Source organism: Patagioenas fasciata, chromosome 4 (assembly GCF_037038585.1).
Source record: "Patagioenas fasciata isolate bPatFas1 chromosome 4, bPatFas1.hap1, whole genome shotgun sequence".
In the NCBI taxonomy this organism is placed as follows: Eukaryota; Metazoa; Chordata; class Aves; order Columbiformes; family Columbidae; genus Patagioenas; species Patagioenas fasciata.
Genome location: NC_092523.1, coordinates 28,655,980 through 28,678,083, shown reverse-complemented (window position 1 = coordinate 28,678,083; position 22,104 = coordinate 28,655,980). Strand labels below are relative to the sequence as shown.

The 22,104-nt window shown below is 36.4% G+C and overlaps 1 protein-coding gene across 11 annotated transcripts in view; it reads right to left on the bottom strand.

Annotated features, from left to right (window-relative positions):
* The window catches only part of DCUN1D4 (defective in cullin neddylation 1 domain containing 4), a 60,648-nt gene that overhangs the window by 23,561 nt on the left and 14,983 nt on the right, over nt 1-22,104 (bottom strand). For 4 of the 11 annotated variants that reach the window (XM_071807486.1, XM_065837070.2, XM_065837076.2 and 1 more), the window contains exons 4-10: nt 20,206-20,235; nt 18,830-18,944; nt 9,109-9,200; nt 6,630-6,700; nt 5,019-5,110; nt 4,041-4,149; nt 30-134 (exon numbers count right to left, since the gene is read on the bottom strand). In XM_071807486.1, the coding sequence (XP_071663587.1) occupies nt 30-134; nt 4,041-4,149; nt 5,019-5,110; nt 6,630-6,700; nt 9,109-9,200; nt 18,830-18,944; nt 20,206-20,235 (614 nt within the window). The remainder of the gene's footprint in view (nt 1-29; nt 135-4,040; nt 4,150-5,018; nt 5,111-6,629; nt 6,701-9,108; nt 9,201-18,829; nt 18,945-20,205; nt 20,236-22,104) is intronic. The other 7 variants (XM_065837071.2, XM_065837077.2, XM_071807488.1 and 4 more) reach the window with 2 other exon arrangements.

Here is a 22,104-nt window from a genome sequence, read left to right as displayed (position 1 = left end):
AAAATGTAATTCTGTTTCAAACTTCATACCTCTAGAAACTGGTGAAATACTGGAAAAAGGGACCATGTTTTTCCTAAAAGAAGGCCCAACATACACTTGGCAGTATTGATATCTAGGCTGCGCTGGTCCTTTTCCTGCATAAAAAGGAAAATAAAAAGGAAAAGGTCAGCAAGGAAAAAAAAGAGCATGATTTCAGGATTTTTCACTTCCCCCATTGCCTGTACTTACAGCTCACCCACACATACAATAAATTAACAAATAAATAATAAATAGCAGTAGATAACAGTGGGTTTTACTACAACAAACTTCCAATAAAATTTCCTTCCTTACTAATAATGGCACAGTATACAGAGATGCTGCTTCCTATAAACTTTCTCGAAAAAATTGTCACCGCTATTGCAGATGAGGCATACACTCCTGTTTGGGACTCCAGGCCTTCCTAGGGAAGCAATGACCATTAGGCCCACACCCATGTTTGCACATATGCCTCTGCACAGCCATACGTCTCTTCAAACAGTATCGCTGCACATATTTACTGTGATATTATTACAAGTACATGACTGCCAGTTAAACAGCTATCAAGTCACGCTGACTCTTCAAAAGTGAGACAAGGAATTTCTCAGTTCTGGTATTGTACTGATTACATGAAATTCAGATTACATGAATTATCAAATGAGCAAATGGAACATAATAGAGTAGCACATGGAGACCCCTGTCAGAACTGTCCCAATTTTAGCTCAATGTAGCAGCAGTATATTAATGCTCTGGGGTGGATTTTTTGTTCCTGCTAAGAAGCACCATGTGTACGTAGCAGATTCATCACATCTGATCAGTGGAAAAGTTAATGTATTTGACAGCACAACTTCTGCATATCTCAAAAGTAACGCATATGTGTAAGATTCCATTTTGTTATTTTAAGTAGTTTATCCATCTACATTTTTGTCTTGAAATTAAACAAATTTTGGTGAGAGATGGCATGTAAAATAGCACCTTTTTATGCCTTGGCTATAGCATAAAGCTACAAACTCAGAAATCAATTAAGTCACAAAAAATAAAGTTCCATGTTGGCTACTGCAGACCTGATCTCTCTATACGTACTCATGACTGCTGACTGCAAAGTCCAAACTAAGAAAAAACAGGGATACAGGGGTATCCAGGATACAGGGAGTGCCTACCAAAACTGCACAAGACGGCTACCCAAGACAAAGCACATTAAGCCCTATGCCTCACCGGTGCAAGTGCAGCTGTACATGTTATGGAATACACATAATTACTAAAAATAAAAAAAAAAGCTCAAAACATAAGTGAATTGTCTTCTACCATCTACGAAGAATGTGGTAGAGTGAGATCCCAGTTCCCAGGCAACAACTGAATGCCTTAGCCACATGGTTATCCTCTTGTCTTGAAACCCATTTCATACAAAATACACCTCACTTCTAAGATTGTGTAGACAGAATTGAATGTAGATTTGTTTTGGAAGGAAAGTGAGGAGGCCAGCAACTCTGAAAACCTCACCAGCTGTTCTACATTTTGGTCACTAAACACAAGAGGCACCTCAATCTGATCTAGAGGAAAAAAGTAAAGGCAGGATGAACAAAGTTTTTCAGTCAGTAATAAAACTGAAAAACAAACCTGCAAAGGCATTATTCAATCAATATAATACAACTCTCTCACTTATTTCCAACATCAAACAGTTTTAACAACTAATCCTTCTTCCAAAGCCCATTCACACCTCTGCCACACTTTTAAGCAGAAATCATACCACTGTTAAAATACATTTTATTTTCCATGCTGCTTATATTCTAAAATTCTTCTCACACACTCAAGTGTTACTGAAATCAGGCTCTGTTGTCTTTACTCTGGCCATGTTGTTTTTACACACCTTACATTGCTAAGTTGCTACATTCTCCCTCTCCAACTACTGTTCAGAACAAATTGTTCAGATAAGTCCTTTATAACCACCTCCAACTCCCTAATGGCATATCTGCCATGACAGATGCTCCAACTTCACTCTTAACATACATTCCAGACACTTATATATTCATTCTTGGATACAATGGAAGGAAAATATTGACAAACTCTGATAAATTCCAGTATTTTCTTCACATTGATGATAGACAGTCTCAGATTTTTTTCTCCAATATTTCAGATGAAAGACCTATTTAAAGCCATGAAATACATGCATCTGTATGCTCTCAAACTTGGCAGTGACAACGGCAAAGAGGGAGTGAGGAATGTATTTGTGCTTAATACCAACATATGGCATTTTAAATTATTTCCTCAAATCCATGCTGACTTACATTGTGCATACCATACAAAACCTTGATGATACTTATTTTTATTGACAAATTAACTCTAAATACCAAATCACAACAGATGCTTTCAAAAAAATCACTCTCAAAACTTCAGAAATTTAGACAAGTGTTTTTTTTGCCAAGGAGCTCTTCCCTGAAATCACTCCCCTTAGGATGAAAATGATACAATCTTCTGAACTGAAAATGAAATCTGCTCCCATCAGCTTTTTTCTATCAATCACTTCAATTATTCTGATCAAAATTATGTACAGATTCATCTGCTGCACCTAGATAAATATATTTGCCTTCATCAGCATTCATTTATTATCTTACTGGATGCCATTCTCCTGTAGACTTCCCCTGGCTCCACAGTATTAGAAGTTCAATAATTTTATTAATGTAATATTGTTTTGACAGTTACCCTGTTGATATGCAATTCTACAGTCTGGGGGTTTTTGTCACAAACAATGTCACAACATCTGTGTTTAAATTCTTTTAATTCTTTTTGTCACACTGTTTGTCACATCAATTTGGTACCTCTTGAAAATACTCCACCCACTTTCCTCTATCTAACTTACTTTTGACAGGCCATCAGCTGGCACAGATTTGCTACTGGTAAAACATTTTTAATCAATTCCAAATTTTTCATCACTATCTTGAACTTCATTGGTAATGTTAGTTATTTCCAGCTTTTGCATTTTACATTGAGCAAAGTTGGCAGAATAAATCTTCACAAAGCAATGGAGGAATTAAGATATCAATATGGCTTTTTTTTTTCTCTCATACTAACTAATACCATGCATTCTGTCATATTCAGCTGTAGGTTTCCTTGGTTAAAGTGAACTACTAGCAAATCTCTGCACACTGACATGCAGAAAGCACTAATGTAACACAAACCTGAGCTCCTTATAGCAGACTTAACTACCAGAATTGCTATCAGTTCAACTTGTTCTTATTGTTTTTCTCATGTTACTTTTTTTTTTTTCCTGCAAATTGTCTTGGTGCTTTTGGTTCTCTGGCACTGAGATCTGAGTTTCAGTTTTGCCTGTGATCATCTTTCTGTCAAATCTTCTGTACCTTCCATCACGTTAGCAAGATGAAAGTCCAAATTCCATGTCAAAATGTTAACTCAGAGAACCAAAGTTCTTTTCTTGCTCCCTTTAAGTAGGAATAGTCTTATACATATAATGGGTTCTAATAGCAAGCACAATTTTATCAGTATGTTTTTTATAGCAGGAAGACTGATATCTGGATGTTGTTTAATAAATGCTGAGGGCATTATTAATGACATTCCAACAGTCATCTGAATCAGTATTTATATCATATTCAGATTTCATCATATCAATTATTTTTACCACCTGCAGAAGTGCCTGAAGTGCCTTCCTGTTTTAAATATGTTTATTCTCACAAAATTCAAACAGTAAGAAGGAAAACCAGGGTAGCTATAAAGCCAGTAGAAGTGCAAAGCTCCACTACAAAACAGAAAAAGGGTCTAAATTATTTCCTTGAAGCAAAGAGGTAACAAAACATGTCAAAACACTAAATCACCGAACATCAAGCATCTTATACGCTTTTCTTTTTCAGTTCTGGCATTCTGCATATACTTTTTTAGAACATTAATAGTCCCATTTGTTAGAAGCAATCTTGAGTGGTATCTCAAAAGAAACAGAAGCATGCAGTCTCTTTCAATTATTACTTAGGAAAGTGAAGTTTTAATTTCAGATGCTAGTCTTCAACAGTACTTACCCGTGCAAAGTCAAATGCGTATCTATAAATAAGTTTAAAATTGGTAGGCTCATTTAATAAAGATCTCAAGTAATCCAGAGAATTTCTCAATTTTTCTGTAGTATCACATCTACAAGAAAAGCACAAAGTAAATTTAGAGTCTGCATTCTCATAGAGATGTCTGAGGTCTTAGAAAAGAACCTAACATATATCCCCATTGCTCTGTTCAAAACACATCACTCCGCACAAAGGCATGTTTATGAGTATGTCTGCATTAAGATGCCTCAATTAAACCCACAATGTGAAATGGCTTTAGATAAAATAGTAAAGTCTTACACTGGTACTCTGATTAAAAATAGCTTGGCTTTGTAGAAAGTGCGCTCTCCAACAGATGAAACTAAGAGCTTGTCTGCACATGGCAAACAAGCAACAAACCACAGCAGTGAAACAATATTTCTCTAGTTTTGCTGAAACTACAGAACATCCTACACAGTTTCAGTGATTCTGTTCTGCAAGATAAGTCAAAACACGGTTCTTTCTATTAATAATACAACTCTCTATGAAACATACGATTATTCAACTACATTTATGTTAATTATGTCATGAAGATAAGCTCTCAAGTGGAGAAAGCAACTCTTAGAACACAACAATGCAGAGTCACAGAAAAGGTTTGTATAATGTAGCATTTTAAACTACATATGCTCTAGCAACATACCAATATCTCATAGATTGGATAGAAACAATGTCCAATCTCATCACATTTTTGTTTTCTTTAGACTGCAGACATTTTAATCCATCTGCATTTAAACATGCATCTGTCAGGTTTCAAGTTCTCTCTTAAGTGACTGTACCACCATAAACAGGACCAGAAATGTATGACTTCTCCTCCACAGTAGAACTCTCTGCTTTACGTGTTATGAGTCAAAATACCAAAGTGTATTTTTTCTAAAAAAAATGCGTCTAGTATAAGAAACCTAAGAGGTTTTTCGAAGCACTTACTGTAGTGACGTCATTCCTTTTAACCATTCTTGTAATGTAAAGTAGCCCATATTTTGTGCATCCAACTTCCATGCTAGTACAAGCATAACTACCTGTTTTAAAGAAAAAAAAAAAGACTGAAAGGAACAAAAAGATTCACACATTTTTAAATAACTGCTGTTTAGTAGGCTATGAATACTTTACACATATAAATAGGATGTTCAGATCTTTGCTACACTATTTTGTAAGTTAAAAAACCTGAAAGTGACAAACCTGTACCAAACAAAGAGAAGATAACTGTGCAAAAATACAAAGTGAATATCCACTCAAGTCACCAGCAGCTACAGTACCTCGAGGGAGCACACAGACTCATCTAGCCAGCAGTGCAATGAGGAAGATGAGTTGGTACAAAAGCTATGGAAGGGCTTTCCCAAAACAACTACAAAATTTAAGTACCAATTTGACAACAAGTTATATTTGACATTCGTTAAACTCTTATCTAGATGAACATCAGTTGCAATCCATAAGCTTTGTGAAATCCAATTACTCTAATGCTAATAATGATCCTACTTGAATCAAGCTACCCCAGGGTACCATCAGCCTACCTAATTTTGCAGCTCTGAACATTCAAGTAAAGGTACGTGAACATTAACACACATCAAACAGAGGCTGATACATAAATACTTCAGTTTTGCCCAAAAGACAACAGAATCCTTTTCACATCTCACACAAAAGACTGAAGCAATTCAGAATTTAGATGAAGTGATACCATAAGATGACTATCTTATCCAGGAACTTCAGAAAACACGTTCACGATATACATGGAAAAACGTGCAGGACAACTGATCCTGCAGACTAGAAGAAGCAGTTGTTACGAAGCTAATGTTAGTACAGCTCTAAACAGTTTTTAATGCAAAATCAGAATACCTATTTACATACGCTAATGTCTGCATCGATCTCAAGGTTCTGTAATACTACTAAACTCTATCTTGTATTTCTAGTAAATCTTTCAAAACCGCAATTCTTACTTTACTTCGTCAGAGATGATGCTTTACAAAAGATAGGACTTGCATATACATTTAAAGAGCATGAAATGAGGCACTAGGAAAAAGTCTCTACAAGGCAGAATTTTTCCTTTTAAAATTTTCTTTACTTATATACATACAAAATACGTATGTAATTCTATATATTCCTGACTTGTGTTTTGAAATCGCATAACGGGAGTGCTAATATTGCTCACAATAATTGAAATCCCTTTCTCTCCTAGAAATTCCAGAGAAAACATTACTTGATAGTTGCTACATATTAAACCTCCAGTGTTGTCACGTTCTTTCAGAAAAGACAACCATAAGCTCTTTTTTCATTTTTTTTTAATCTCTCTTTTTGGGCGGGTGGGATAGTGAAAGAGAATGGATGGCAGCAAAAGCACATTGAGGTTTTTCAAGTTAACAGTTTGTGATTTAAAATAAAGCCAAGTTGTTTCCAAATGTGTATATAAACCTCCCTGGTTTATATTTCTTTAATTTAAAAAATACAAATATTTTTTAATTCTTGATGGAAAACTAAGAGTAATAAGACTGGCTCATGTTCATCATAATTGATTACAGATTTTTGAATGGACCTTGAACTTACATTTTCTGGTTCAACTCCAATGTCTTCACAAAATTTCTCCATACCTTCTGGCCCTACAATGTCATCAGTGCCTGCAAACAAAATGGATTTTACTCATCTCTGAAAATTAAAACAGTCTGACCTATACAGCACAAGAGAAACGCAATCACGCAGTACAACCTGAAATTCCATACAGGTGCTTTTTTGTTTGTTTTGACATGCAATAAATATTTCTACACTTACTATCAGACCTGGATACGCCTAAATCTCTATCTCACGTTTGGAAACAGAAAAACTGTAAAACAGCTTTTCATTCCTGACAACATCCTTTATTCTACCCATTTACTGAGATAATCTCGGTAGAGTCAATGAATAACATCTTTAGCAATGGATTTAAGAGTAGCAGAACGTCCACATAATACTACCACAGTTAAATGAGTGGACGATGCTTAATGAAATCAATTTTTTGGCTTGAATCTCTACCGTTATCACAAGATTTCACATTAAAATGTGACACACAGCTATACATGATGCAAGACATTATCATTCCTAGAATCTCATGCCTTATTGTCTCATATACTATCTTTATATAATGTTATCTACAAAAAAATAGCCTAAAATAAAATCTTGTGCTTCTGTTTATTCATATTGCTATACTATGGCTACACAGTATCTGAATTTTAGTAACTGCAAAGGGAAGGAAGACGTGAATAACAGTTATTTCTTTGCCAACTTAAAAGGAAAAAAATATTCCAAACACAGATGCTATTAGAATGAACTATTATTGAAACATGCTGTTAAATCAAGATATTTGTAACTTCTAAAATACTCTATTGAAAAAACTATGTAGGCATTAAGAATTGTAGTGTGCAACTATATTTTTAAGCATATTTTAAGTATTTGGACTATTTTATTAGCATTATTTTACTCACATTTAAAAGGGCTCATTTGGGAAAAATAAACATTGGAGGCTGAAATGCCCACTTTCACCCAATATAAAGATTACATGCAAGAAAAAGGTTTTATAAAGGGAAGAGCAATCTATGATCTATTATTAGTTGACCTACTATTCTAGAAATAACACTGTTTCATTCTATCTTTCCCCATCTTCTCATGACATCCTCTCACAGTTCTGAGTGTACACAACAGTCTTTAGAAAGACTCGCTCTCTAAAATAATGACAGCCTAGGGAAAAAAAACAAACCAAACCAACAACAATAAAAAAGACCTCACAAAACAGTGTCAACTGTCTGCATATATAAAGGAGAAGGCTTATGAAGCAAGAACAAAAATGAGATTATTCTTTGAAAATTCATTTTTTAGAAAGTTAACACTGTAAACAGTTATATTCTCTGCTTTTCCGTTTTATCTTGATGTATGCATCCAACAGAAACCCGAAAGTTCTTTCAGATAGAGCCTTCCTTTCATTCTCTCTTTCACTTAAAGTCTTGACAAAAATGAGTTATCCCTGTTGCTAGAGTAAAAAAATAAACCAAGATGGTCAGAAAGACAGGTAATCTAACAGGTTAGATTTGGCTTGAATTCATCTGAATCTCCTCTCACAGACTGCCACAGACAAGTGAGATCTCAAAGTATTTAATTTAGTTTATATAATTTCATTAGAAGAAAAAATTATTTTATTACATCAAATTAAGTCACTCTTCATTACATGTAAGTAGACAAGACAGAACAAGCTGTGAGCAACGTTATCCAAGGCATCAGAAAACTGCAAGGTGATCTTATTTTCTCTGTCAATCACCTATTTAATTTCCTTTTGGTTTTTACAGTAATTAGATCATTTTTCTCCGTACTTCAAGTTCTCCCATTCATAAAAACACATGTAAAAAAGTGAACAGAATGACCAACTTCACTATTAATGGATCATTCCTTGTGACTGCAGATCAAAATTAACTAGCCTAGAAGTAATGCCTCAAGAAAATTTTCATATGCAAGGGCAAGAATAAATGATTCAGTCTATCTTCCCTATACCCTGTGATGGAAAACTATATAAATACAAGACTAGTATGGGATACTTGAATTTATTCACATCTTTTTTGGGGACCATAAGCACCAGATTCATCAGGAACAACACTACTGTTACTACCTCCTCTACCTTCTCTCTCTATGTATGGTTTTTTTTTTAATTGAAGACACGCTTCTCTTCTGTACTATTCAGGACTAACATGGCAGACAACAGAACTTCTAAAGCCAGAGAGGTTACAACATTTTGGACAGAAGGACAGCTTTGATTATAAACAGATTTGAATAGTAAAGTATATGTGTTCCAAAGTATTTTAAGTTACACACCTTCTGTATTCTTTTTATAGAATAGAGACAAAGACAAAATTGCCCCTTGAACTCTTCAACTTCATGCTACACAGAACATAAGCAAAGCTTTTAAGACTTCAACAAAAAAGCCCCTATATTAAGTCTTAGAAAAGCTCAGTATTCCAGTGTAGGTTAAATTGTTATTAGGAGGAAATTTGCATTTCATCCTTACCTGCATATTCATAGAACCACTCTAAGCACCTCTTACTTGAAAAGACTTCTTCCTCTGCTTTTATTCTAGTCGAATCATATTTTCTATACATACTTTAAAAAAAAGAAAGAGAAACAAGTAATTAATTCATCTTTTTTTTAAAAGCAATCTTTTAGTCAACAGCCACTCTAAGCAGCAACATTTTTCCTTTCATGAATCAGTTTATCTATCATTTTGCCCACATAGCCAGCCTTTTGGGACACTGCTTAACAGTGTAAGAATCACTGAACCTAAATATTGTGTGTGCTCAGTCTGTCACACTTCAACTGATGCATAATTGTTATCCATGTACACGAACCTTCCTTAAAACAAATATAGACTAGTTCAAATTCAACCCCAAGCTGCTTTGTTTAAGTTCAATTAAGACTTGTGCACACCATTAGTTACCACAGTCAACTGATGGGCTGCAACTTGGCTGTGGGTCTAAACCCAGAGCAATTCAACGTCACAGTCAACACAAGTCCTACCTGTAGGTGCACACATACTTCATACACTTTGAATTATTAACTAAGGAGATGTTCACATACTCTTTTTGCCTCCTTAAAAAAATCCTATAAAATGCATAAAGGCCAAAATAGATATGACCCACACTTGGATTATTGCATAGTCAGTAAGTTGGTAACACAAAAGAAACACAGAGAACACACTATAGATCCTCACTGACAATAACTCAAGGAGCCTCATTCATCATGGGGTAAACAGTAATGTGAAAACCTCAATCGATAACACCTCTTCCCCCTAGCGATGACCAGCAAGGTAATGCTCTCCCCTTTGACAAGAAGTGTAAAGAATTTTAACTACACTCAGGAAACACTTCAGTACCATTCTCCTGAATTTGGTATCTGAAACACCTAAAGTACAGAAGGCACAGCAGAAATTCAGGAGTTACTCCACCCTGTTTAGACTTCTCTGAAACAGACTATCCCATTTGTGCCTGTTAAAGAGACTCAGCAGGCCAAGTAGCTGCTCAGTGCTGCATGCGCATTCTCTGAGCCACTGGCACCACTGCAGCAGTTTGCACTCACAGGCTGAGCAGAGCTGAGCAACACGTGGCTGTGACTAAAGAAGGCAGCCAAGAATGGCTCTGTCAGCATTCCAAACACACAGTTCTTCCAATTGCAGGGTCAAACCCTGCTGGGGGAGGACAACACAGCGGCTACTTGATTCAAGGAGAACTCAAACAACTTGATGAAATTAATTTGGAGTTGATTCCATCACCATTTTGTCTTTCTAGAAGGACATGCAGTAAAAAATGTCTGTATTTAGAAGCTTGGAGTACAGTGATCCCACTGTCCCCCACCTAGCCCAGCTATCAGCTATAAGAAGCTACAGAAGTTAACAGCACACAGATCATTCTGACAGTAATTCAGAGAACTAAATGTTTATTGTCATAGTCCCTTTAAAGCAGGGGTGTCAAACTCATTTTCACCGTGGGCCACATCAGCATCGCAGTTGCCTTCAAAGGGCAGGATGTAATTATAGGACTGTATAAATGTAGGAGTAGTACACTTATACTGACCAGGTCTTAAGAAATTTCAAGATGGAAAGGAATATTAACACTGTAATGAAACACACTGATCTGCAAAAAACTGCAATACTGCACAAGAACGCCAGCCACACATCTCAGAAACATGGATAGCCATATACCTATAATTTGTAGGGTTGTTATTTTGACTTTGAAAACACTTTTTTCTATTTGAATTACCTACTTTGTATAAGCTTTACTGCAGTTGCAAGGGAACAGGCTGACAGCACTGCCCAGTAAGTAAACAACTAAGACATAAGGTGTAAGCCACTTGGATCAATTTTATTTTAAAAAACCCTCAAGTCTGATAACTTAACATTCTTATACTTGCAGAATGAACTGTGATTATGAAAGATCTATCCAATGTTTTTTTAGGCTATTCTGAACTCAGAGGAATCAAAACAATTTCTTGATATAAAGAAAGGAGGCATTCTGCCACTTTCGCAAAATTCTAATTATTCACTATCCCCTTTTTTGTAGCAAACAAATGTGACAAACACCAACTGGAATAACAAGTTGAAAACTGATTATACCAGGAGCTAGTCAACATCTCTATTCGTCTATAAGAGTGCTGCTGGGACCTAGGGCATGCAAAGCTAATGTGGTTCCCAAAGACAGACATTCATCACATGACTCATTGTTTTTTCTTATGAAGGGATGACTACCAAGTGCCTTACCCTGCTTGTGCACGTAACTCATCAGCACATCAGCTGTCAGTATGTGAACAGCAGATTTAGGAAGGAACCCTCAAGAAACAGAGTTCTTGTCAGAGCTCTAGGTCATCCGGGTATTTCAGAAAAAGGATTTCTCCATCTACAAGTTGCAGAGCTAAATACTGTAGCCTGAACCAAGATACCAATTATAAGATTATGTGTCAAAGGAATGGTGAACAAGAACAAAGAAAACCAGCCCTTTTTATACATTCACTTCATCTACTCATAGCAAGTTTTCGTAGGACTGATACAGACTGAAAGTCATTTGTCGTGCTTAAGGCTAAGGTAATTGTTTAGAAATCGCAGGAAACAAAATCATTAGCGAGTCCATGTGTCCAGCATACGGCCAAGTAACTCCAAGCAAAACCCTCTGGCCTCAAACCTATCCTTGTTCAAAAAGCTCAATATCTGACCACTAGAGTTTGATTTTTGAGAAACCAGAACTGATTACAGAACTTCCAACCTGTGACGCTAAGATAAATTACTTCACAAATTCAGAAAATAAAATCAGAAAGGATATACTCTTGAGCTATTCCAGTCCCTGCTATAAGCTAATTAGCCAGACTTTCATTAAAAGTGCAGGTGATATCATATCACATTTGTAACGAAAACAGACTACACACAGTCAGAAGTATAAAGCCATTCAACAAAAATGGCTGGATGAATCTCAAGATGCCTTTTTCTCAACCTAAAGGACCTTCTAGCAGATCACATATTCTGCAAGACAAGGATCACTTGAAAAGGAATACAACAAAAACAAGTAACACCACTGCAGATCTGGTGTTAGTGACCTCTCATGTATGTAGACGAAGCCTGTTATCTCCCTGCTTACTCCAAACACCAATTGAGTTTCTCCCCCAAGTCTAGTCAAACCAGACAGTTCTATTAGTGAGAGACTCCTAATCCCTGAAGTGCTTGGTGAAGCGAGATGAGCAGGGAGATCCATGCAAGCAAGTAGAAGTGTCTGAGATTACAGCCTAGGACAACTTGGTTCAATTATCACAGCAAGCCCAACAAGACAGCACAGGGTAAAAGGTGATTCCAAAGACTGTGTCCTCTCAGTTATCATTAATAGAGATTTTATTGTCTCAAGAACTGTATGCGCACAGGAGAAAAAGACAAACTGTCAGAGACATCGGGCATCAGATTATTTCTCATATCTCTGGAATTTCTCTATACATACTGCAAAATGATGCGTCTTGTCTTTGGACAGTATCTCTTGCTACATAGACAAAAACAAACCGCCACAGTGCACAGGGTAGATATCTGAATACTTTGGGAGCACTGAACATATACTGAACAGGTCTGAGTTTTAAAGAGCAAGTCATCAACAGATCACAGCTTCCTCAAGATGACCAGCACCAGTAGCCTGAAACAGATGGACAACCGTTACACCAACCATGTTACAGTTTGGTAATTTGCTTGTGCATTGATGGTCCATAAAAGGAACCTGCAGAGTTTCAGCTACGTACCAGACGTGAAAAGAACATACTGCTCAGAGTCTGGAGGAGAGAAGAGAAAAGAGAAAAAACAAAACAAAAACAAAGGGCCAATGAGTACACCTGGTACTTTTGGTACCAGAATTTGTACTACTGTCAGAGAATGCTGACACTGGAACAGGATTGCTAAAGGGTGTTTTTCACCATCATCAGAGCTAGAAAGGCGTGTGCAGAACTTTTTCCCAGAATGTCTGCTATACCAGTCACTACTGGACAACAGCAGACTCCAAGCCTTTGTGTTTCAAATTACCCTTTCATTTCTGAACCTTGACAAGCTGCCCCTCAGGAACAGCAAGGAAAAAAAATCTGAAGAGTATATATTTGTCTCTCAGATGCATACCTGCATGTCTCTCATACATGCAGGTACAATGACTCAGAAAAAAAAAAAATCTTCACTTGAAAAACAATAGTTTTTATTAGTTTAGCATGGCACTGTCAGTGTCAGGACAGTGACAGCAGACTTCAAAAACTGTTTCTTTATATTATAACCAATATTGCCTTAAGGAGCATCTCTTTTACATTTTACTAACTAGAGAGAGGAAAGAATGTGGGACAGAGCAGGGAAAAAGCAACATGAGACTGATCTACCTAGATTTTGGAAAAGTGATATTAATTACTTGACCACACTTATGTGAAGTTTTTTTTTTCTCAAAAATACTTGTATCTCCATCATGACCTAATAATTACTAATATCATCCATCTTACTAGCTAGGGGATTGTTATATCCCTGCAATAAAGATGAGACAATGTGGTTTATAATTGGAAGGTAGATGTAAACAAAATAATTTTAGATGTTTCTTTAAATACATAATCATCCATATCTTTTCCAGATTATTCTACTTCTGTTCGTAACTGATTTGCTGGGAAAGCAAAAGCATGAAAATTCCACCCAGCTGTTATGGGGTGACTAGACAATTGATCCAAAGAGTACATGGTCACTTCCAGCAAAAAGAACAAGGTCATGGTAATTTTCTTCAAAGTTGGGTATCTACTCCTGCTCTGCACATGCTTCAGCTCTGCTGGAATGTGCTAGAGCTACACCAGCCACAGCAGCAACTCTGGGCTGCATGGCTCCAGAATTTTCAAACTGAGATCAGTGAAACATGGTCTTTAGGTCACAGAAAACATTCTCTTGAATGTGGAAGCTCATAATAGATCTTTCAAGGGGAGAAAAGGAAAAAAATGTACTTGAGAAAAGAAAAAAAATGTACATAAGTCAAAAGTTAATCCCTTGTAAAGATTTACAGCCTACTCATTTCACATGGTGTTTACTGAATGAAAACATTAAGAAATTTACCAACAGCAGCTTTGTTTCTATGCAACCAGAACTTATTCAAAACTTTTATCTAATTTTGTTTGAGCTTCAAACTGAGTAACTAATTGCTTTCAGATTATTTATATTTTGAAAGATGCAAACTTCTATTTGAAGATGATGTGCCCTACTACTTCTATTACTTCTGATCCATTAATTTAAAATTTTGGCTGAGAATTTTCATTGGTGAAGCAAAATGGTAGTATTTTTAAGGCCTTACCTATTCATTCACAATTATGATTTTAGCAATAGTTTCATAAATACTGTAGTAGAAACAGGTGGGGGGTCGGGAGAGAGATTTTAGGATTTGCACAGCGTGACAAAGGCTGTCTAAAGCAAATCTCAGGACAGATTTACTTGACTGGTAGGTTTTACAAATTAATGTGTCTTATCTCTCCCTATTTAAAGACTTACAATCATCTCTAAACTTTTAATTAGTGTTTTGAACTTTGTCTGGCTTACTTAAGGAGCAGTATGTATAACAGCATACATGCTGATAGTCACAAGTCCAGTTTAAGTTTCATAAGAACCATTAAGTGAAATTCACTGAGAACATATAGAAAGAGGGAAAATTATACTTGTGCATATTTAAAAATCTCTACTTCAAGGAACAAGGTCTAGGAATCTATGACAGTTGGTAACACAGGCTGTCTGCATGGAGCATGGCCAAACCAGCTAGTAAACAACAGAACAAACCTCTTAATAATGAAGGTTTTGAAAACTTCCAACGTTAGTACACTCCCAGTTTACTTAGCCATGTTATTAACAGTGTGTTGACTATGTTCCCAAAACTTACATTTTTCCACTATAGAGCATAGAGCTTATTACTGAATAAAGAAAATCTATTTTTCATGTTAATAGGCCCTTATGTGGTCCATACACACATCCAGGATAAATTAGACTCTAGATCTAATTGCTTGAAAACAGGGAAGTGGATAAATACTCCTAGTTTTCTTCTTTCTAAGGCCAAAATTTCCACTACTGTAAGACTTTTGCTCTCAGCATGATTCTGGAATAAGGAATAGTTTTTTGTTTGTTTTTTTTTTTTTTAATGAGACTATCAGGAAGAAGAGATTACATTATACAGTTCATTTTTCCATAAGGAAAAAGCCAATATTTGGCTGGAGATTGTATAACAGATACACAGCATTAGATAATTACACGGTGAGGACTATACTCTTACCTAGCAAATAACTTTACAGGAAACTTGTTTTACCTTTCCTAAGACTCTTAACACAGCAATGGAAGAGCAATGTACAGAAAATGTATTTTTAACTCAAATTTGAGAATACCCTACATTGTGAGAGTTCTAAGTACAATAAAGTCAAGACTGTGATATCGAGAGGAAAATACAAACTAAGTCTTCAAGTCATTATGTTCCAGTGAGTGTGTCCTAAACTGTTCATTTCCAACAGCTGCTTTTCAAGGCAAGATAAATCTTACTGTGATCCAGAAATGAATGCACTGAGTTCTTTACATTATATATCATCTGGTATGAAAATTCCCTCCCACCAAAATATAGTATTCATGGTTCAAAGTGATGTCATGAACACTAACAGAATTCAAGTTCTTTTTGTATAAGGATAGAATGTTAAAGAACATGTTTGGAATTTTTTTTTTTTCATAATCAGTCCACGCATGAGATCAGCATTTCCAGATAACTTCACTAACGACTAGATTTGTTTCTATAAATGTTTTTTCCTCAATAGCCAGTCTCATTATCCCACTAATCCTTCCAAGATAAGGCTGTATCCCTCACAGCCTGGAAGTGAGGGTGAAGACTATCACAAGCTCCCTGGTATCAGATATGTTAAAGCATATGAGTTTAAGAGCCTTTACAAATCATCTTCCCTTTCAGCACAGAACCCTGCTGAACTAAACTTTCTGGAAAGAATACGTATCTTAACATTACTACCATAGTTGAAGATATTATAAGAACACATCACAAATAGCAAAGACTGAAAATATCGCCCAACAAAACTATCCACATAAGGATTAAAGAAAAAGAACTCCTTTATGTGGACAAACCAAGAGGAATCGTCAACATTTAGATGTTATCACAGCTGAGACATTAATGATGACAGACATTTGGTCATCTTCAGACTACTACTTAAAATTTTTGCACTGCAAGCAAATAGGACACTTGAAATTAGTTAATTTATTTGTTAATGTTGCTCCTGTAAGTTTGCCACTGTAACTGACAAACATACAAAACTTACATCATATCGTAAGTATTTGAAGTGGCAAATCACCTCTGTTAGGAAAGGCAGCCTCTTCTGGAGAGCACACACTATATTTTTTCATTTCCACTAGACGTTCAAGAACAGACACTGACTACTCTTTTTTCCTTAATACAGAATCCACAAAGGCCAACGTCCCTTGGAGGCTTATCCTGAGTTACTAGTATGCAGCTTCTAGGGAGTCTGCCTCTAAAATTGAAGGAATGGTAAAAACCAGGGCCTAGAAGCCTCTTACTCCATAAACTGGGATTGATTGCACTATCCATACTGTTTTTATTGTATACAGCATTCTCTGCATCCGGTATAAAAGGAAATGGTGTTGCAAATAACTAGGTCTGCGAGAGTACGCTGCTGTAGAGGTTCCTGATTTCAGACTGATTTCTGCTTGACAAACTGGGATGTCTGACCTCCAAAGCCCAAACATGACAGGCATGAGCTCCGCCTGACAAACAAGCATGGAAGCAGGAGACAGCCTGCTCTTTGTCCAACTTGTTCACAGAAGGTTACAGGGGCATAAGCCAAATCAGAAGAAATCCTTCCTTGAAAGAAAATGGAGCTCCAAGACTGAGCTGATTGTTCAGCAAATGACTTCATATTGCCAGTCAGGCTGAAATAAAAACTGTTTTCTTGAGGACCAAAACAAAGGAAACTTATACACTGGGAAGCAGAGAAAGAAGGAAGACAGATAAAAATTTGAACCACATCAGAGAAGGATATTTCCCTGTGGCCCATGACTGGCAGATCTGGTTTCACCTCCACTTCTAAAAGCAGGCTGAGGTCTTCCTTTTAATAAAGTCTCACACAGCAGTAGAATGAAGACTAGAGCCAGTAGTTATAAACTGAAAGCCAGATATAAAAAAAAAAAAATCCTTCAAAAACTGTTTTCAATAAACTTTTGAAAATTATTATATATATACTACTGATAGAGTAAGAAATCAGTTTCTCATCATTTTCTTATTTGAATTACATAAATCAGTATGTCTTACTTGCAGACAATCTAACTTTCTAGGGGTTTTGGGTTGTTTTGTTTTATTATCAGGGTCCTGCAAAGGGAGATGGAGTTAAATTTCCTGAACCTCCCTATTTCAACTCTAGAAACATTCTGTCCTCATTTTGCTTCCATCTTGTACGCGTATCTTTGAATAAGCTGTAACGTTCTCTATAAACTACTGAGCTGTTATATTTCATTATTCCTAAACAGCAACAAAAAAAATATTAAGAACATGTGCTGCTTTTTTGTTCTTGCTAGTGTTACGTATGCAAAGCAGTGAAAGGGAGAGTTGAAATCTTTCTTCTTCTGCATCAACAGATCATTTAATAAATTCCAGTGCAGCTACAATTGTGCAACCCTATTAAACACAATGGAGTTAGAGAGGCATAACTGGAAGCTTAATTTGGCTACCAGCATTTTTCTTACTCATGCTGAAGTATAAAAAGGAAAGCACCCAGCTTGATTTCAGGCTGACAGTTAGGAGAGAAATGCATCATTTTACCTTCCTGAAGTTACTTCTTAAGGAAGCATGTCTTTTCTGAGTCACAAATAATACATGAATGTAATAGAGCTCCTATTCTACTGACTGACGCAGTAGCAACCAAGTTTTCTGGCTGTATACCCCACTTTTCAACGTGAGGACAGTCCTGCACCTATCATGCAGGAGTGTACAGTCCTGTACTCCCACAAGGTCTGATTCAGTGCATGTTAATAGTGACCATCTTGCACATGAGGAGTAATTTGATGGTTTCTGAATGACTGAGACTGAATGAACATATACATCCTGAAAATTCAACACTTGCAGAAGTCTCAGCTATGCAACACTTAGGCCAAAAGACTACAGTGCTCATGCACACAGTTATAACCCACTTGCAGTTCTGTTGCCCAGAGGGAAGCTGAGCAGCACCACCTAAATCACTGCTCCACCACTGGCTATCACTGCGCCTGGGCAATCTTCACCCTCCCTGTACGTGATGAGCTTCAAATCACAACATGACTAGCAGGACTTCAAGAGCTGAGTGGGCTACAACGACATTTACTTTTCTGACAGACTGTAGATTGAGAATGCCCAATCCAGATCTTACACATGTATACAGGAAAATATCACTGTATTTCTTAGAAGTTGTTTTGGAACAAACAAATATATGTCTATTTTGACAGCTGGCCAACTCAAACAAGAGGAAGTTCCCTACAAGCTTCTTGTATGACTAGAAAAAGGTGAAATAAAAACTGAACCTAAATGTGTTTATCAATATCCCACAGTTCAATCACAGGCTATGGTTCCACATTGAGAAACCAAGCAAATTTGAATAACACTTCCGTTAGTATTTAAAAACATGATCATATCAGCTATTCAACTTTAGATATTCCATCAATCTTAGCTCATGGTAAGATGACATACCCATCATGTCTACTTTTCTTAGCAGATAAATCATCTCCTGCTGCAGGTCTCCTCTTTTTCCTTGGAGGCATCACTTTACTAAAGCAGTCTGATGAACTGCAAGACCGGAGACTTCCTACAGAGGGAATTAAAAACACCAGTACAAGAAGTGAAACTGTTGCAGACCAGATAAACTGTGTCCACTAATAGGCATATTACAAAGGCAAGGGAGGAAGTTAGTGGATTTAAAAATGACAGAAGAAATGGTCTCCTTTCAATACCAAAATCCATCTCGCTTTTACATGCTGTTCTATGACCAGATTTCAGTTAAGGCCAAAAGTACTATACCAAAATATACAGTAGTGCTACCTCAGCCTAACAAAAGTCAAGAACTGAGACTATCCTGAAGAAGTATTTAAGTCTTCAAAAAGGCATCCTCATTTTTAGTCACTTATTCAGATCAGAACTTCTAAGAGTTGTTCATTACTTTTATAAATACAGATGTGACTCAAAAACTAGAGCACCTACCTCTAGAAAGCAAAACCTTTTTCTTTTTAAGCCCCAAATTTTTAATGATACAGACAGCAAGGGGTAGGAAAGGTTTTGTTTGTTTCTTTGTTTATTTCTTTTCTTTCTTTCAGGAGCAGGGAGGAGAGACATTCAGCAACCACTATGGGAAAAAATAAGTGGCTGGCTGTATCATTTGGACTGGAGAGTTCTTAAATAATGAAGGTCTCCAAGCGGGAAACAACCAGTTCTAGACAGATGCCAATCAAGTGGTAGACTTTCCCTCCCATTCTCTCAGCCACATGCTCCCATGTCTCTGTTTTGTCAGCACTGGTGACTCTTCAGTGTGCCAACCCGGCTCACCAAACCTGTAGGTAATTAACCTAAGCTAAAAAAAAAAAAATCAATTTTCTGTACATTAGCACAAGAAAGAGCAGAGGACCAGCCCTTCTGACCACACCAAGCTGATAAATTGCCTTCACTGTCTCATGAAAACAGCAAGCCAACACTCCAAGCAAAATTTTGTCCTAGTTTCATATACTGAAGACCACATGGACAACTGAGAAAGGTGTGTGTAAGAGCACCTCAAAGAGCTATCAAAGCTCTAAGTCTTATGCAGAGAATTTTAAAAGGAAAGGAAGATAAAGGTGAGGTATAAAATTCCAGACACAAAGCAATGCCAAAGAAACTTGCAAGAAAATATGAAGAACTCCAGCATGCCTACACTACCTTCTCTTAGCTATGCTTTACTAAGATGCCCACAAAATCTTTTATTTTAAAATCATAGCACAGAAGCAAGCAATCAACTTTGACTACTTTTTGACACCAAGGGAGCAGATTGAAATCAGAGCCCAATTCCCAACAAACACTAACGGCAATCTTTTGCTTACCTATTCTTCGTATCTTTGAAAGTCTCTCTCCTGTTATAGGAGAAACACATGTAAGGAACCTTACAGCCTCATAGGCTTTGCTACATGTAAACATGCACTGAAACTATTAAGCATATGAAAGTATGGAGTCTTCTAGAATTAGGCAAGATGCTCAAACCAATTTTTACATCAAGATGAACTGATTTGGTTTCAGCTAATAAAGCTTTTTCACTTAATGAGCCTTCTTTGGTCTTGCCTTTATATTCATTTCTTTTAAGAAGAAAATTAATCTCTCTAGTTGAGGAAATACTCTTTCCAGTTCAAAAATCCTTCCTATATATATGGTTTTCATTTTTAACCCTGAAGTTCCTCCACCCCAGCATCTTCCCAGGAAAGTATGGTCATAGTTACACTATCTTTTAGAAATAAAGTTTTAAAAGTATTGTAAATTCAAATTATAATTTAACTAGTTCTCAAAAAACTTCCAAGCATTATACTCCATAAACAACTATCACATGAAAAAATCATAATGGCTGCATCAGAAGAATATACTTCTAGAAGTACTGTTACAAAAGGAAATTAACAACAAGAATATTTATTTACTCCTCACCAATATCAGATATATCTGAAACAGGTAAGCCAGAACCATCAAAAATTCACAGCACGCCTGATGCATTTTACTATCCAGATCAAAGAAACTAAGGAACCTGAACTGCTGAATGTCATTTGTTCCACCCGATTATGCTTGCAAATTAATGATACTGCAAAATTGTACTCCCATAAGTTATTGAAAGTGTGATGCCTTATGGCTTTGTAGATTGAGTTTTTAAAGACTTTGCCAGTAAGTATTTTTTGAAAACCGACAGAAACTAAAAACACTTAAGATGACACCAGAACTTAACAGACAGCTAGCGGCAGCCAGACTCACACATTAAACTTAATAAAAACGTGCTAATAAACACCTTGTTTTAGAAAATATGCATGCACTTGAACACAACCTGTAGCTATCTCATTCCTTTGAGAGCAATTTGATTGTTTTTAAATGCCTTTCTATCAAAAAAAAAAAAAATCTAATTATGATGGCCACAGGCACTGGAGGCTGGTAGAATGCAAGAACACCCACCACCCCTGCCCCGCCAGGGCTTGTCCAGTTTACTGGTTATTTGATTGGCAAAACAAATACACAAGGCCTCTGTGAAAAGAGAAGCATAGCAAAAGATGAAGACAGAATAAATAAAAATACAACAGCTGTAGAACAGGAAAATAATTTTGTCAGATCTGCAACCCCATACAAACCAAATAATTTAACCCAAGAATTCCTGCTTGAAATCTTTTCCTCATTAAATGATAGGACATTTTTAGGAAGGTCACTGAACTTGTTTTATAACTTAAACCTTCAATAGAATTCACCACAACCAAATTTCTCCAATGACTCATATGAAAAACTTGTACCCCTTCTTGGTTTGAATGGATCTAGTTGCAGCTCTCAAACCGACAGGAAAAGGAAGAAAAGGTAGCTCAGAAATTGGTAAGTGGCTATTAAATGCACAGCTACACCCCTCTCACACACAAACACATACACACAGACGCCAGGCGAACAAATATATTACACATGCTTTCAGAGATTTAACATCTTAATGACTGAGGTTTGGAGCCAAGTCTTCACTGTATTTTAATTGTTGAATGATCTCTAAACTACTAAAACACACAGTTCAAGAATGCTACTTTAAAAGTATTTCCTTTTGTTACTAGAATGAGCATATGGGATTTGTAGTGCAGTTATGATTTCCCTGTAATAAAATATGAAAGTTAAACCAGAGGAATATTTCTATCTTTTTTTTTTTCCATCTAGAGCTAAAAATTATCAGAGTTTGAGGCTTTTGTTTAAATTCCTGCAACTTCTTATTTTACAGTATAGCT